Source organism: Rhodnius prolixus, unplaced genomic scaffold (assembly GCF_049639745.1).
Source record: "Rhodnius prolixus isolate KJV_2025 unplaced genomic scaffold, Rpr scaffold_11, whole genome shotgun sequence".
Lineage (NCBI taxonomy): Eukaryota > Metazoa > Arthropoda > Insecta > Hemiptera > Reduviidae > Rhodnius > Rhodnius prolixus.
The window spans coordinates 17,293,499-17,310,273 of NW_027411625.1; the positions used below are offsets into that span (position 1 = coordinate 17,293,499).

General features: G+C 32.3%; 1 protein-coding gene across 1 annotated transcript; it reads right to left on the minus strand.

Annotated features, from left to right (window-relative positions):
* Nucleotides 1-239: 239 nt before the first annotated feature.
* Nucleotides 240-16,695, minus strand: Mau2 (Mau2 sister chromatid cohesion factor). The gene is made up of 10 exons (XM_074138130.1): nucleotides 16,129-16,695; nucleotides 7,506-7,685; nucleotides 6,466-6,588; nucleotides 5,383-5,511; nucleotides 5,188-5,296; nucleotides 3,935-4,099; nucleotides 3,266-3,513; nucleotides 1,870-2,075; nucleotides 1,604-1,806; nucleotides 240-602 (listed from the first exon to the last, which is right to left on the minus strand). Exons 1-10 carry the CDS (start codon nucleotides 16,351-16,353, stop codon nucleotides 415-417), a joined length of 1,776 nt encoding a protein of 591 aa, XP_073994231.1. The 5' UTR covers nucleotides 16,354-16,695; the 3' UTR covers nucleotides 240-414.
* Nucleotides 16,696-16,775: the final 80 nt, after the last annotated feature.

Genomic DNA, 16,775 nt, shown 5'->3' on the forward strand with positions numbered 1-16,775 from the left:
AAATACGTTAAGCAGTAAGTGCACTAGCAGTTGTGGTAACATTTGTCTAAGACGCATCCTGTAAATTATCATTAAAGCCCCATGGCAGCCATTAGTACGGTGAAGAGGAACAAGGAACATCTGGTCAAATGTTCGGATTTGGATAACATAAGACAACAAACTGACTCCTTCTCCATTGTTGGAGAGCCGATTTATACGAAGATGTCAGAGAGTTAATAATTGACATTAATTAAAGAAAATTACAGCTCTACAGATTCTTTTTAATGAACGCAACCAAGTGAATAATTGTCCAATACAATATTTTGGTTTATTACTTCAGACTTTCTCCACGTCAAGAGACGCCACAATTGAAAACAATTAAATACGTAACTTTTTTTTACAAATATAAAATTTACAGACAGTACAACATGAAAATTATAACAACTGGGAAGAAGTGGACGGCGGGGGAAGTGGTGGAAGATCACCTTCTGTCCAGAATATTAGATTATGTTCAGGCATCTGCGAAGACTGAAAATGATCTTTCAGAAGCATCTGAGAGAAGTTGCAGTGCATCTGATAAGCTTCATTCTCTCTAGCAGGATCGCCGCACATTCTATATAGATCTAGAAAAAAAATCAATCATTTACATGAGTACTTACTTATAATTCTTGTGGGAACATCACGCGATTTTCAATTATTGCTCTTATTAAAAATATAATCGACCAATTTTCATCAAAGTTGTGTTACCTTCAAATAAATGTAAAGTGGGCGGAATGTAGTCGACTCTCTCTCAGATACAAATAAAGGGTTATTATTTCACTACAAAACTGCAATCAACATACTTGCCTGACCATTAAAACTTAAAATGATAAATTTCTAAACGACGTGAATTCATTAGAGTACAAAACTAAATTTTAAATAATTTTTCCTGGATTCAAATGAAAAGTAATAGGAATTTACATACGGTAAAAAGTATACATAGACCTAGACATAGACATATATTTTATTCTTGAAGAAAGATTTTGTATAAAGCAAAAAATATACGAAATCGTAGATGTATTATTAAAGCAATGAATCTAAAAAATCCATTCAATAATGTTGCACTCCCGCTTAACTGATTTTTCAATTATACTCTGATTGTTCTTTGAAGATTATAGTCCTTGTAAAAGAAAAAAAATTATCTTTAGGAGCATTTTAGAGAGGAACTTAATGTTTCTCTTCCCTGACTTACAAAAACAAATTTTCCTGGAAAAAGATTCAAGTAAAAATGGTTAGTGATCTAAGCAAATAATTTTACACGAAATTTAAATAAAATCGTAAAAGCTATTTAGGAATTTAAAAAAAAAAACGCGTCAGGAAGCTGCACTATTGCTTAATGAATTCTGTTGAAAACTTACTACCAAAAGCTACATACAATAAATCCAAAACGAAAAACCAAGTTTGAGCTTTCTGCGACTTTTCGTTCTTGAGATATAGTATTCTGTTCATACGGATTATGCGCTTGAAACTTTTTTTTTATTTCGTACTAAGAGGACCAACAATAAGAACTATATTTCGAAAATTAGACTCGGTCTGCAGTACTTACTAGAATAAAAAAGTAAATATTATGAACAGTTAAAATTACCTCTTAAAATAGCAGATGCCCATAACTGTACATGGACATCTGGAATTTTACTAGCCAACTGCATGGCTGGTGTGACCATGTTCATGCTTTCCCTAGAATTACCAAGGGACAAGAAGATATGTCCCAGAAGTACTAGCGAACATGAAGTTAATCTATTGCTGTCTTCAGCATTCGCCATTTTCAAGGTTTCTCTGAGGAATCTCCTATAAACAAAGTTTCAATAGAAATAGAACTCCAGTCCAGACCTCCAAATTCCAAATACTCACTTGGCTTCATTGTGTCTGGACTGGAAGAAAGACTGCAGGCCAAGTACATAGTAAGCTGCCGCTCTCAAGCTATGCGAATGTGACGGAAGATTTTCTGGATTTATTCTTTCTAAGAGCGCTGTAAATTCTGCTTCCCTTTTTCCTCTTAGGTAAACAATGCCAAGATTCAAATTGGCGAACGTCCACAGGTCCCGCTCTTGAGAAGTCTAAAAGTATAAATGCAAATTAATAAAGATGTTTGACCGTCAAATGGTATTCACTTAGTTACAGTCAAAGCACATAAAAAATAACGTATGGTATTAATACAGTGTATTAAAAAACTGTACTTTTTCCTGTACCTTGCAGTCACAATGGTTTGTCATCTGTTAAGCTTACTCTGGAAAAAATACACACCACACTTTTCTTTAAGAGGAAGATCAAAATTGAAATCTTCCATCACCTTTGATGTGACGTCTGCTCCTGCATCGTCTAGTGGAAGGAGTACTCGTTTTAGATTAACCAAAGTCGGATATTTTTAAGCAAAAAGAAAAAAGATACGAGTTCTTGCTGAGCAGAGAAGAATTCTGATGTAATCGCACGACTATCAAGAAACCATTTCATAATTAATGACACCCTCAGCTACACTTTCCCAAATCTATCTTATCGGTGAACGAGTACAGCTGGTGCGCATTTTTTAATCCATTGTTTTTTCGAATTGTAAAAAATATAAATCCACTTTTCATCGCAAATTATTATTTTGATCAAAGGTTTTGCAGAAGTCAGGCTACGGTTTGCTGGGGCGTAGGTTAATTGAAGTGGAATGCTTGGGCAATTAAAGATGCTCGCAGTTGGGAGTTTACTTCACCTGAAAGATTATTGTTACAAATGCTCGAATCTTCTTCTATGGCAATCGTCGGAAGTGCTTCATCTAAGAATAGAAGTCGGCCTGAGACGAAGTTAATTTTTCAGTCTCATAACAGCCTCTCTAAATATTTTAAAACAGACCTGTGTAACCTATATTTTACAACCCTACGCCATTAAAGTCGGAAGCGCATTTTGGTGTATGAGCTTTTATTTGTAAATAGTTATGAACGTTACTAAGCGAGATATAACGACTCAAAATTTGAGTTTAATGTGAAATGGTAACATTTTAATAGCCTTTATCTACTTCATTATATCTTTAATGTTGATCTCTTTTTCAATTAGAAAGCAGTCTATTATTGAGCAAATAGTGAGAGTTTATTTTTTAGTGTTACTGTTGGAGAAGCCAGAAAGGTGTTTTTTTTTATGCTAAGAGATGATCCAAGTTGTTAAGACGCTAAGGTTTCTGAAGAAAGTATTCTTTAGAAACTACCAATCATACCATACATTTTCTTATTATAGTTTTTTTAAGATAAATGTAAATAATAGCACATACTAGAATTGCTGCGTTGAACTGTTGTTCGGCTGCTTGCATACAATTCATGGACATTGCATATAAGCCAAGTAGTACATGCAACTGCGGCCGATGACTACGTAGTAATTGTGGATTCGCCGCACATAGTGAACATGCGTTTGCCATATGTGTTAATGCAACACATTTATGCCCCATGACTAGCCGACACATCACCATATGTTCGACCAGCATTAACTGTAAAGCACACAATATTCCACTGTTGTCTACAACTGCAGAAAAAAAAAAAAAAGTTTAAGTGTAGTCAGTAGCGAAGGGTGATTTTAGTCAGGATAAGTTGTAGACGTGGAGCCTCATCTATAACTGTAAGTAAACTTCTCCTGACCAAATTCTTAAAATAGAAATTCCCATACTTTTTAAAGCTTTTAAAGGTTTTTAAAGGATAAATTGAAGATCTTATGTTCAATTCTCACTTTTACTTCACAACTTGAAATAAGAGCAAAATATGGAGATTCTATTAATTTTTAATTAAAGCCTCATCTCTGGCATACCAAATAGTAAAATTCAATAGGCAAGAATGTTCATTGCCAGTAAAAAACAAACACACGGAATAAGTCCAAATGCAATATTTGCTATTACATTCTTAATAAGCTTGTGAAAAGTTAATTTATACAAAAAGAAACCTGCACTTACTCTTAAGTTTATCAATCTGCATTAAAGCTTTATCAGTGTACTTTTGAGCTTTTTCCATGTAGCCAGCTTGCATGCTGTGCATGACGGTGACCAAATACACCAACACGTAGAGATGTTCCTTCGGCATCCAAATGAACATATCACCAACATTTGATCCGCTCACAACTGAAAATTAATTACAAATTCAATAAGCTTGGCTTCTCCAGTCCTACACAAGAGGCAGACTCAAATATTGGTACCACAATTCAGATATAACTTAAGAAAATATTTGAGGAATGACCAATCTTTCATCCTCACCTGGCATTATCGTTGTAAAAATTCAAAATTAAAACAAAACACAAAATCTGGTGTGAACTCGTACACATCTTTATCTTACTACAATTCTTAAGGTGATCTCAAACTTCGAATTTTTACTAAATGTTAGTTAACTTAAATAAAAAAAAAAAAGAAAAAAGCAATAAACACGAAGTCACAGAAACTTTTCTTAAAACAATGTTCATTAAAAAGATTTCAAACCAAAAAGTGTCACATCTCTGAATAGACCATTTAAGAATGCCAAATGAGATTAACTTTCCATAATACACAAGATGTTCAAGTGTCCTTTGGTAAACCAACCCAAGATGGATGACCTGAGCGTATCCCGTAGATATTCTATTTCTGGGAATTAAGTCACAGGAAAGGGCCTTCTAAAACCACCATTAATGTACATAGCTGTTAAGGTTGGATGTGCGAGGGCGAGTATTAACATATATTAGCACGAAGTCCTCACTTATCTCCAACAAGATTCGTATGTGTTCTTGTAATAAGTAGGCAAGTGACAATCAGAAGACAAGGAACCTTCTTGAACATCAATAACTTCGTACGCTCTTCCAAAGTGTTTAGAGATTCTCTAAACGAGAATCGAGACAAGTCAATCGACATTACACTTGCCCCCTGCTATGTAGACTATTACAACACTGCTGGGTAAGTTCAATGAGAAAATAGACAGATTGGCCAAAAAAGTCATGCGAGAAGGGATAATTTGTGACATTATGAAAGCCACATTTTACTAAAGAGAGGTTGATTTTCATTGACTCTATAAGGAATTTCATTTCTGATTTACACATGAAAAAGCCTTTATTTAGACTACAACCCCCCCCCCCCATTTTTTTATGACTAATCGGCTCTTCTTTAGAAGTAATCGTAACTCCGGATTCGCAATCATCGAGGTAGACAATTATTATTGTATTCTGACATAAACTGTCCAAACCTACCTTCATCTGACGGCCAAGTTGGTTGCATTATTGTCTGTATACTTTGTTGTAGCTGTTTTAAACATGGTTTAACACTCTTTACTTGCCCGGCCATTAGATAGTGGCAAACCTGAGGAATGTAAAAAAAAAAAAAAAAAAAAAAAGGTGATTAGGTTGCACATAAGGTGTAGAAATAAAGGCTTTTAATATATTTACCTGCAATACAAGGAAGAAGACTTTCAAATACTCTTTTTGGTACTGATTTCCTTGCCAAACCTCTACTAGGTGGCCAGCTTGATTCAGCAATGGTAACACTTCAGAGAATTTCTTATCAATTAGCATCAGCTGAAAAGAAGAGGCAAACAAGTGGGCATAAGCATGTAGTCCCATTTGCTAACTTAGTAGGCTCTGTATATCTTTGTGTTCCAAAAAAAATCTTAAAAGCATTAAAAGTGCTCACACAGATCAAAAAAAAGCAAACTTGCAACTCTGCTTAATACTGATGTTTAAAATTGGCTTTACACCCATTCGAACATGTCTGATGCAACTATATTTACAGTAATGTAATGTACATTCAGGCGGGCTTTTCTATCACCAATCAAATTAGGTGTCGTGGACGGAGGGGGTTAGCAAACATTATTTACTATTCAATTCTCGTATTAACTATTAAATAAAATCCAAGGCCTAGAACATGAATTGATTCCAGTACCATAATAAATTTTACCTTTGCGGGCTTAGCTCGAATACCGTAGCGTTATGCATACTCGCTTATACTTTATACTAAATCAACTATACATGTCTGATGTTTAACGGAGAGAGTTTCAAAAACTTTAACAAGTGATACTGATGAGGGATGTTCGGAAAAGTTGACAAACTTTGGTTATATTAGGATTTGTCCTAATCATAAGTACTGGAGCCCTTGCTCTCCAATACTATTAATTTCTTAAGACACCATTAGCTGCTAACTCCAGACAATAGAAATGGTAGAAAAAGAAATTAGGGTAATATTGCATGAAATTGAAACTCAACAAAAAGCCAGTAGAATAGGTACTTGCCACCTCGGGCAGGAGGTGAATGGTTGGATTACCGTTGGTGAAAAGCGTTTTCGGTAAATGCAAGAGATTAATGTGAAAAAAGTCAATGTTGTGCCGTATTGAATAACTATGAAGGAGTAACTCCTCATAAATTCTTCCGATGGACGACTTTCCACGAATTTCGACATTTACTACCGGCAAACTAGACGTAATTTACTCCCATTAATCTATCCCACAATCGGATAAAAATTAAGTATGTGATTACCATACATCTGCTGAGTAAAAACAGTACTCGGGTATAGTGTGCTGAAGAAATATGAGCATAGTCCACACCAACACTAAGAAGACTGCACGCTAATTCATAATCTCTTTCAGATGCGTGTATTTGCTGAAATCAAACATAATATAAAAATAATTCTGGGTTAAACGTGTAAGTTCCTAGCTTATTTCAATAGATTTTTGTGGGCTCTACCGCTGCTATTGGCCTAATAACGGGGGTAACTTTCTTTTTGTTAATTAATCCATAAATTTGAACGGTTTCTTTCCCAGGTTACCATGTAACTCCCTTTTTATTATTTTATTATTAGTGCTGTGCTTGCTGACCGCCGCGTAACCTGAGCTGAAAGAAGCTTTTCCCTCATCCTAAGTGCACCACCCCTCCATTAAAAAATAAAGCTAAAGACACTCCTTGAGTCCCAAATCCCAAAGCGTTCCCACGATAGTATACCATTCTTGATTAAGCTAAAATAAAAAGCTCTGATCTAGATAGTGGAACATTTCCTCTTTGTCATCGCGATTTTGACATCCCACAACGAAACTAATTATTTTACCCGTACTAGTCGACCCAATTATTTAATGAAGCCAACGCTAGGATCTCTATACATATTCACATCACAATAACAGGAAATTAAGTCTTTACATGTTAGTGCATCATTAGACACGAAAACAATATTTTTTCATTGTCTCCAGAAATATATATTCTGATAAATATGGAAAGGTAAGCGTGGCAACACATTCTATCGTTTATGAATTGTGATAACAAATTTCAATTTAAAATTCAAAGACCAATAACAACGGTGTCTATTCTACAGTATAGTTTAGGTGCAAAGGACCCTTGTTGTTGCGCACCTTACAAAACCCCAAAACAAACAACAATAATATTTCGTCTTGATTAGACCAATAACAACGTGAAAGCCTTTAAAATCTTAATGCGCTAAGTGGGAGTAGGAATTCGTCCAAGTTAACCCAATGCAGACAATAAAAAGAATAAGTTATAAAACGCAAAGAATGAAGAAAATGTATTACAGCTAGTTGGAAGAGCAATCGACAGTGCCAATAAACTGTATGCTGTGAAAGTTCAATAGCTCTTCGTAATATGGATTTGGAAAGATTCTTTTGATGTTGTTGCTCATATACACTAGCCAAAACACTTGCAGCCTCAAATTTCACATCATCAAATGCGTTAATGTTCTGCGACAGAAGCCACTACAAACAAAAAATAATCATTTAATAAATCTGATAAAATTAATGGAAGTAAAAAAAAAAAAACTGTCAAAAAATGTAAGGACCTTTCTTTAAAATTAAATATCAAGGATATAAAAAATCCACAAACAACAGATGTTTACAAACGTCATATTATTAAAACTGTCCAGTAGGACAGTTGTATAAGGGTTGATCATCAAAAACTGCACGAAAAAGCGTATCATTAAAAACACCCAACTTTGACAATTTTTTTATTTTTTTCTATAAAAGATAAAATTCCCAAATTTTCTTTATAATATGGGGCAAATCCTCCTTTAAGACTGTAATTTTTTTGCAACAACCTAGATCTGATAGATTTTGAGAAAAAAGATGCTGAAAATGAGCAAAAACGGCATTTTCAAAAATTGTTCTTGTTCTTCTTCTTGTTGTTGTAACCTTTTTTGTAAACAACGTAGCGCCTAAACGCGTGAACCGATTTTCATGAATGAGGTGTCATTCGAGTCGGAATTTTATGTAGATGTGCCTTTTGGGGGTCTCGACGCTGTACATCGAATGGGAGAGGAGTTAGCCCCCTTTATGTAAGGCCCCCTCCAAATTATCTCCTTAACAAAAACTTACAGTTTAAAAAGTTAAGTATAATGGTTGATTGAACGCCAAAAGGTACACAAATCAGCAAGTACCCAAAATTTCATTTATACTTCATTGATATTATTTAAGTAATTTTACTGCATTAATTTTCATCAATATTTTTTAAAATTTATTAGATGTCACAGACCCTTATGCTGGCCCTTTTCATCTACAAAATATTTGTTCAAGTAGCACTGTAGATTGACTATAATATCTATTTTATATATAACAATCAAACTATTAATTACAGGTTAGAAAGAAAAACGTAATAAAAAATTTAAAAAAATTCAAATACTTTTTTTAAAAAATGCTCACACCAACATACGTATATTAATGATTTTGTTTATTTTATTTATTTATTTTTATTTTTAAATAAAAATCGTCGGTTTAAGTTCATTCTTCGATTAAAGTAATTGTCATTTTATGTAGTAGTCAAACGTTTATAATAATAGATAATAAATTAATCTGGCTTTATCGTAAATAATATAGTTTTCTTCAATTACATTCTCCATCTAGGTGTTCTTCCCACAATGTTGTGTATATGTAATATAAAATAAATAAGATATGCATATTTTTAGGACAGCTAATTATTCCAGTATTTTACTATAAGTAAAATTAGGTGGACTAAATTAAATTACAATTGAGAAATGAATAATTATTGTTGAATAATCTACTTGTTATTAACTGTGTGTTATTTGTGCTCACGAATATTTTGGTAAGACAAATTCAAGACTGAAATATTGTTTTAAATCCAAAAATATTGATTCAAATTTAAACAGTAGCCGACTCTAACTTTGTCTTTTTCTAATTTAACATGCATGTGTTTGTGACTACTCAAAATAAAGGGCATATTAAAGATAAATCAGAAGAATAATTTGGAATAGAGTTAAAATAAAATACCTATTTAATAATAATAATAATAATGTTTTATTTGTAATAAAAAGAAAGTAAATACAATTAAATAAATAAAAAAACATTCTACGGCATGGAAGTTCCGTCTGCCGGAGGGTTAGCGCAAAATTAATAAAGCAAAATAAGCACTACATAAACAGACAGTAGAAAAATTAAATTAGATAGAAAAATAAATAAATAATAATAATAAAAAATGAAAAAGAAATAAAACAGAATATCTGATTCATGCTAATCTAAAGAAAATTATATAATACATACTTTGAAAAAAGAAAAGTAAAATACATTCATAAATAAATAGAATAGAAAATAAAAGAAAATTATAGTACTCTGAAGAAAGAAAAGAAAAATAAACTGAAGAATATTCAGAAAATTATACATACTTTGAAAAAAGAAAAGTAAAATACATACATCAATAAATAGAATAGAAAATAAAAGAAAATTATAGTACTCCGAAGAAAGAAAAGAAAAATAAACTGAAGAATATTCAGAAAATTATACATACTTTGAAAAAAGAAAAGTAAAATACATTCATAAATAAATAGAATAGAAAATAAAAGAAAATTATAGTACTCTGAAGAAAGAAAAGAAAAATAAACTGAAGAATATTCAGAAAATTATACATACTTTGAAAAAAGAAAAGTAAAATACATACATCAATAAATAGAATAGAAAATAAAAGAAAATTATAGTACTCTGAAGAAAGAAAAGAAAAATAAACTGAAGAATATTCAGAAAATTATACATACTTTGAAAAAAGAAAAGTAAAATACATTCATAAATAAATAGAATAGAAAATAAAAGAAAATTATAGTACTCTGAAGAAAGAAAAGAAAAATAAACTGAAGAATATGCAGAAAATTATACATACTTTGAAAAAAGAAAAGTAAAATACATTCATAAATAAATAGAATAGAAAATAAAAGAAAATTATAGTACTCTGAAGAAAGAAAAGAAAAATAAACTGAAGAATATTCAGAAAATTATACATACTTTGAAAAAAGAAAAGTAAAATACATACATCAATAAATAGAATAGAAAATAAAAGAAAATTATAGTACTCTGGAAAAAGCAAAGAAAATACATAAATAAATAAAATAGAAAATGAGAAATACCTACAAGATGGCAAAAATAAAAACAAAGAATTTAATATAAATATTGAAGTTAATATATTTGAAAGAAATTCACACAAGCCTTGAAGGCAATAATACTATGATGGCCAAATCATACGACGGCGATAATGCCAAGCCAGTCGCACAAAGTCGATTAAACGTCTGCAATCATTCTCAGAAGAGGCGTTTAGAAAGGGTATCAGCGCAGATGCAGGAAAAGGGCTAAAGCCAAGGCACCGCACCCGCAGTTCGCTAAGGGCAGTACACTCGCACAGAAAATGATGCTAAAGACTGAAATATTGTTTTAAATCCAAAAATATTGATTCAAATTTAAACAGTAGCTGACTCTAACTTTGTCTTTTTCTAATTTAACATGCTTGTGTTTGTGAATACTCAAAATAAAGGGCATATTAAAGATAAATCAGAAGAATAATTTGGAATAGAGTTAAAATAAAGTACCTATTTAATAACGAAGATATATTATACATTTTATCAAAATTCTAACAAAAAAAATATAATGAATGAACTGGCCAGCATAAGGGTCTGTGACATCTAATAAATTTTAAAAAATATGAATGAAAATTAATGCAGTAAAATTACTTAAATAATATCAATGAAGTATAAATGAAATGTTGGGTACTAGCTGATTTGTGTACCTTTTGGCGTTTAATCAACCCTTATACTTAACTTTTTAAACTGTAAGTTTTTGTTAAGGAGATTTTTGTACCTTTTGGACAGATTTTCCTTTTTGTCTATTCTGCAAAGTTACATATCTGCTTTACATATTAGATTTTTTCAAAATTTGGAATAAGCAATTCTATCATTATAACCTGATAAGGTGTTAAGTCGGAACCGTAACTACTACTGGAGAGATCTTTTTAAAGAATGATTATAGTTGCGGTGCCCAAACCATCCTCAATAACAATTTTTTTTTTAGAAAACGTTTTGAATAAAATAGGAAGGTATTTGTACGTAAATAGCGAAATTAAACTGCGATTTCAGTACTTCTCCCTAAAAGGCAAAGATTTTGAATCGAACGATAATTTATTGATGTAAATAGGTTCACTCAGTGATAATTTTAACGATTGCAGTACTTCCTCTTAGTAGGAGTAAGAGCATGATGGCACTTCACAGCCACGTAGAGGAGCTTTAACCACTTCTTCGTGCTAAATTTTATCAAAATCGGACTAAGGGTTATAGAGATATTGGTAATAATAGTTTTAGAAAGGGCCTTATTTGGGTGGGGCGAACTCCCCTTCTTATAAAGCACAGCGTCGAGACTTTTAAAGTGCAAATCTGTACAAAATGTCTATTCGAATGATACTTCATTCATGAAAATCGGTTCACGTGTCGATAATTTGAAACGATTGCTATACTTCCCCTTAACAAGTGTAAGAGCAGACCGTCGCTTTACTGTCACGTAGGGGAGCCCAAACCCTATCATCTTACCAAATTTTATCAAAATCGGGCCAAGATTTACAGAGTAATTAGTAACAATAATTTTGGAGGGGGCCTTACATAAAGGGGGCTAACTCCTCTCCCATTCGATGTGCAGCGTCGAGACCCCCAAAAGGCACATCTACATAAAATTCTGAATCGAATGACACCTCATTCATGAAAATCAGTTCGCGCGTTTAGGCGCTACGTTGTTTACAAAAAAGGTAACAAGAACAAGACCAATTTTTGAAAATGCCGTTTTTGCTCATTTTCGGCAACTTTTTTCTCTTAATATAATTAATCTGGGTTTTGACAAAAAAAATACAGGTAAAGAAAATTTGGGAATTTTATCTTTTATAGAAAAAAATAAAAAAATTGTCAAAGTTGGGTGTTTTTCAACGTTACGCTTTTTCGTGCAGTTTTTGTCGATCAACCCTTATACAACTGTCCTACCGGACAGTTTTAATTATCATTAATTACTCTGTAAATCTTGGCCCGATTTTGATAAAATTTGGTAGGATGACAGGGTTAGGGCCCCCCTACATAACATTAAAGCGACGATCTGCTCTTACACTTATTAAGGGGAAGTATAGCAATCGTTTCAAAATATCGAAACATGAACCGATTTTCATGAATGAAGTGTCATTCGAATCGAAATTTTGTTCAGATTTCCACTATAAAGTCTCGACGCTATGCCTCATAAGGAGGGGAGTTCGCCCCACCCAAGTAAGGCCCTTTATAAATATTATAACCAATATTTCTATAACGCTTAGTCAGATTTTGATAAAATTTAGCACGAAGAAGTGGTTAAAGCTCCTCTACGTGGCTGTGAAGTGCCATCATGCTCTTACAGCTACTAAGAGGAAGTACTGCAATCGTTTAAATTATCAATGAGTGAACCGATTTACATCAATGAATTGTCGTTCGATTCAAAATCTTTCCCTCTTTGCCTTTTAGGGAGAAGTACTGTAATCGCAGTTTATTTTTCTTACTCCTCTTAAAAGGAAGTACTGAAATCGCAGTTTAATTTCGCTATTTACGTACAAATACCTTCCTATTTTATTCAAAACGCTTTCTCAAAAAAATTGTTATTGAGGATTGTCTCTCCAGTGGTGGTTACGGTTCCGACTTAACACCTTTTCAGGTTATAATGATAAAATTAAAATTTATTATTCCCAATTTTAATAAAATCTGTAAAGCAGATATGTAACTTTGCAAAAAGGAAAATCTATCCAAAAGGTACAAAAATCTCCTTAACAAAAACTTACAGTTTAAAAAGTTAAGTATAAGGGTTGATTAAACGCCAAAAGGTACACAAATCAGCAAGTACCCAACATTTCATGAATACTTCATTGATATAATTTAAATAATTTTACTACATTAATTTTCATCAATATTTTTTTGAATTTATTAGATGTCACAAACCCTTATGCTGGCCAGTTCATTCATTTTTTTTTTTTTATGATTTAAGTCGCGTCAACATCTGAGGTTATTGGCGCCTGGAGCTTTTTTCAGTGCACTACCGGCCTCCGGACAGTGTTCTCTTGTTACAGACAACACTGTCAATCACCCGGACAGTGAGCTGTAAGAAGCTGTTAGAAAGAGAAAATTTAAGTGTCAGCAGCTGGATTCGAACCCGGAACCTCCACGTGGGAATCCCTTCCCTTAATTCATTCATAATATTTTATTTTTTGTTATAATTATGATATAATATATATTATATCTTCGTAATTAAATAGGTACTTTATTTTAGCTTTATTCCAAATTATTCTTCTGATTTATCTTTATTATGCCCTTTATTCTGAGTAGTCACATATGTATATGTACATGCACGTTAAAGTAGAAAAAGACAAAGGCAGAGTCGGCTACTATTTAAATTTGAATCTCTGATTTAAAACAATATTTCAGTCTAGAATTCGTCTTACCGAAGTATTTGTGAGCACAAATAACGCATAGGTAATATCAAGTAAATTATCCAACAATAATTATTCATTTCTCAACTGTAATTTAATGTAGTCCCTCTAATTTTACTTAGGTAAAGTAAAATACTGGAATAATTAGCTGTCGTAAAAATATGCATATCTTGTTTATCTTATATTCCAAATATGTAACACTGTGCGAAGAACACCTAGATTGAGAATGTAATTGAAGAAAACTATATTATTTTCTATAAAGCCAGATAATTATTACCTATTATTATAAACGTTTGACTACTACATAAAATAACAAATACTTTAATCGAAGAATGAACTTAAACCGACGATTTTTATTTAAAAATAAAAATTAATAAATGAAATCATTAATGAATGTTGGTGTAAGCATTTTTTTTATAAAAGTTTTTGAATTTTTTAGCATCATATTTTTTTTTTTTTTTTAATAAAGTTTTTCTTATTAACCTGTGATTAATAGTTTGTTGATTAGATATTACAGTCAATCTAAGTTAAATGGTGTTCTACTTGAACAAATATTTTGTAGATTAAAATGGCCAGCATAAGGGTCTGTGACATCTAATAAATTCTAAAAAATATTAATGAAAATTAATGTAGTAAAATTACTTAAAATGATATCAATGAAGTATTAATGAAATGTTGGGTACTTGCTGATTTGTGTACCTTTTGGCGTTTAATCAACCCTTATACTTAACTTTTTAACTTAACTCAACTTTTTGTTAAGGAGTATTAATCTTTAGGCTCTGGAGAATGTCACTATACATATTATGCCCAAGATCCAACTTCAAGTAATCAGTTCAGTAGTGCCTCTGAACTGGAAATATTGCTATATAGGAGCCGAAGTTGCACGCACTTAATGGGAAATCGAAGAGAAGCAGCGAATTTCCCGGCATTGGTTAAAAAAAAATGCACACGCACTTTAGAATGGGGAAAATTGCAGGAAATCCAACATATGAAGCTTTAGAGAAGACTAAAGAGTCAAATTCAAGCATAGTTTTAAAGTAACTGCTACAGAAGTGGTGTAGAAGAGGATAGCGGCGTACCAACATCTCAACATACTTGTCAACGTGATACGCACTTCGCGACTCAAGTAGTGGAAATGTGGTAAGAAGTCAGTTTACTGGCGAAATTCAGATGTTTGGGTCGGGGTCAAACGGTATTTCTGATAGCTTAAAGAGGCTGCAATTTGTAGAAAAGGCGAATGTTTTGTGAGTCTCAATTACTATGAAGAAATAATTCTAAACAAAAGTTTTATATATTGATAAAATATAAACTAAAGAGTGTAGCATAATAATAGCAAAATCTATCGCGACTTTATACTTCTATTGTGACTCTTTTAACTATCATCGGTATGAAGAATATAAGCGATTGAATGTGAATGAGTGAGCGTGGAGACGAACTAAGGTATGCCTGTGGGTTTGCTAAACCACTATAGTTGCATATATATTACCTCTGCAGGCCTTATGTGTATTGTGAAAAGGTTGGAGATGTTAATTAATATTGATAGTTGATACGCTGGGTTACCCGCAAGGACGCCATCACTCCGAAAGATGAGTTACAGCAGGTTTGAAGAACTTAATAGCATTAGTACTTATTTTTAGACACACCCTAATACAAAGCGACAAAACTTTCTGACCTTCAATCCGGAACACTCTAGGACATAAGGGATTCAGAGTCAGTGGTTGGCGGTAGCGCTATCAGAGCGCGGAAGCAATATACACATATACGTATATTTAGCTCGTAATGAAGAAAAAATCTTGTGCGGGTAATCACATACCTTTCTCTTACTTCAATTTCTAACTCATTTTCCTTAAACTTCGCATAAATGTTAAGACGGCTTAAGTTCTCTATACTAAAACGTTGTTTTTGAGAGAAACCTCATGTCCCTCAAATGAACATCCCATGACACCCTTTAAAGTCTATTTTCATGGAAAGAATTTCAAACTAAGGCGGTAGGTCTTTATAACTAAACTGATTAGGTAACTAAAAATATATTTCAGGAAAATAACACATATTTACACATAAATATAAAAGGACAATCCAGAACATTTTATTAAAACCTGAACATTTTTTCAAGCGGGGACAGAGAGTCAAAATCGAACACGTCCAGATTATTCGGGACCTTCTGGGCTTTGCTACATCCGATTCCATTTCTTTGAGAATTTCCTGGCACATTTTATTTGCGCAAGAAACTTTAATAAATTCATTGAGGTTGACAAATGGAGTTTTTTTTTTCTTACTAGAAAAGGGTATCATTAAGAAACCCAACGACTGGCAGAATGATGTTCAGGCAAACGTTGCTATAAGCCTCACGTTAAATCACAAAGGGCTACATTTCAAACATGAATACAAATGCAAAGGTCACTTTTCTTTATACCCCCATTACTACTTAACAACTTATTCTTTACTTACCGCTTGTTCCAAGTAGTTCCTAGCTAGATCTATGTTTTTTGTATGAGTCAATAAGATATTACCAAGTTGCAAATGGGTTCTAGCTTCCACACGATTGGGTGGCTTAAACGTAAACACCGCATGAAGACATTGTATACACTTTTTAATATCTGGTGGACTAGAGATTCTAAAATGTTCAGCAAGTCCTAACAATGAGAGATACCAGGCATCTTGCGAAGAAGCCATGAATATTTATTTTTAAAAACTTATTTCTTTTATATCACATTTCTAAAGCAATAAGTTAAAATAAAACGCACATTAATTAGAAATACACTATTTAAAAAATAATTATACAAGACATTGAAGCAAAACCTTTCTTCATGGGATTACAGTGAAATTTTGATTAATCTTATAATTTAAATTCCAAATTATAACTAAACACTTTTTGAAGTAATCTAAAATTGATTCAAATAATTAAAAATAACACATAAACTGATCCATCATAAGTTTCTTTTTTTATTTTTGGAAATCTCAAACATACCATGTTACTATAAAAGAAACACAAACAAAGCACAGTATGGGTCGCTATTCTCAGCTGTTAGCTTTAAAAAAAGTCAAAGAAAAATTAATTTAAAAAAATGTAGATTCATTTAAAAAAGAAAATAATG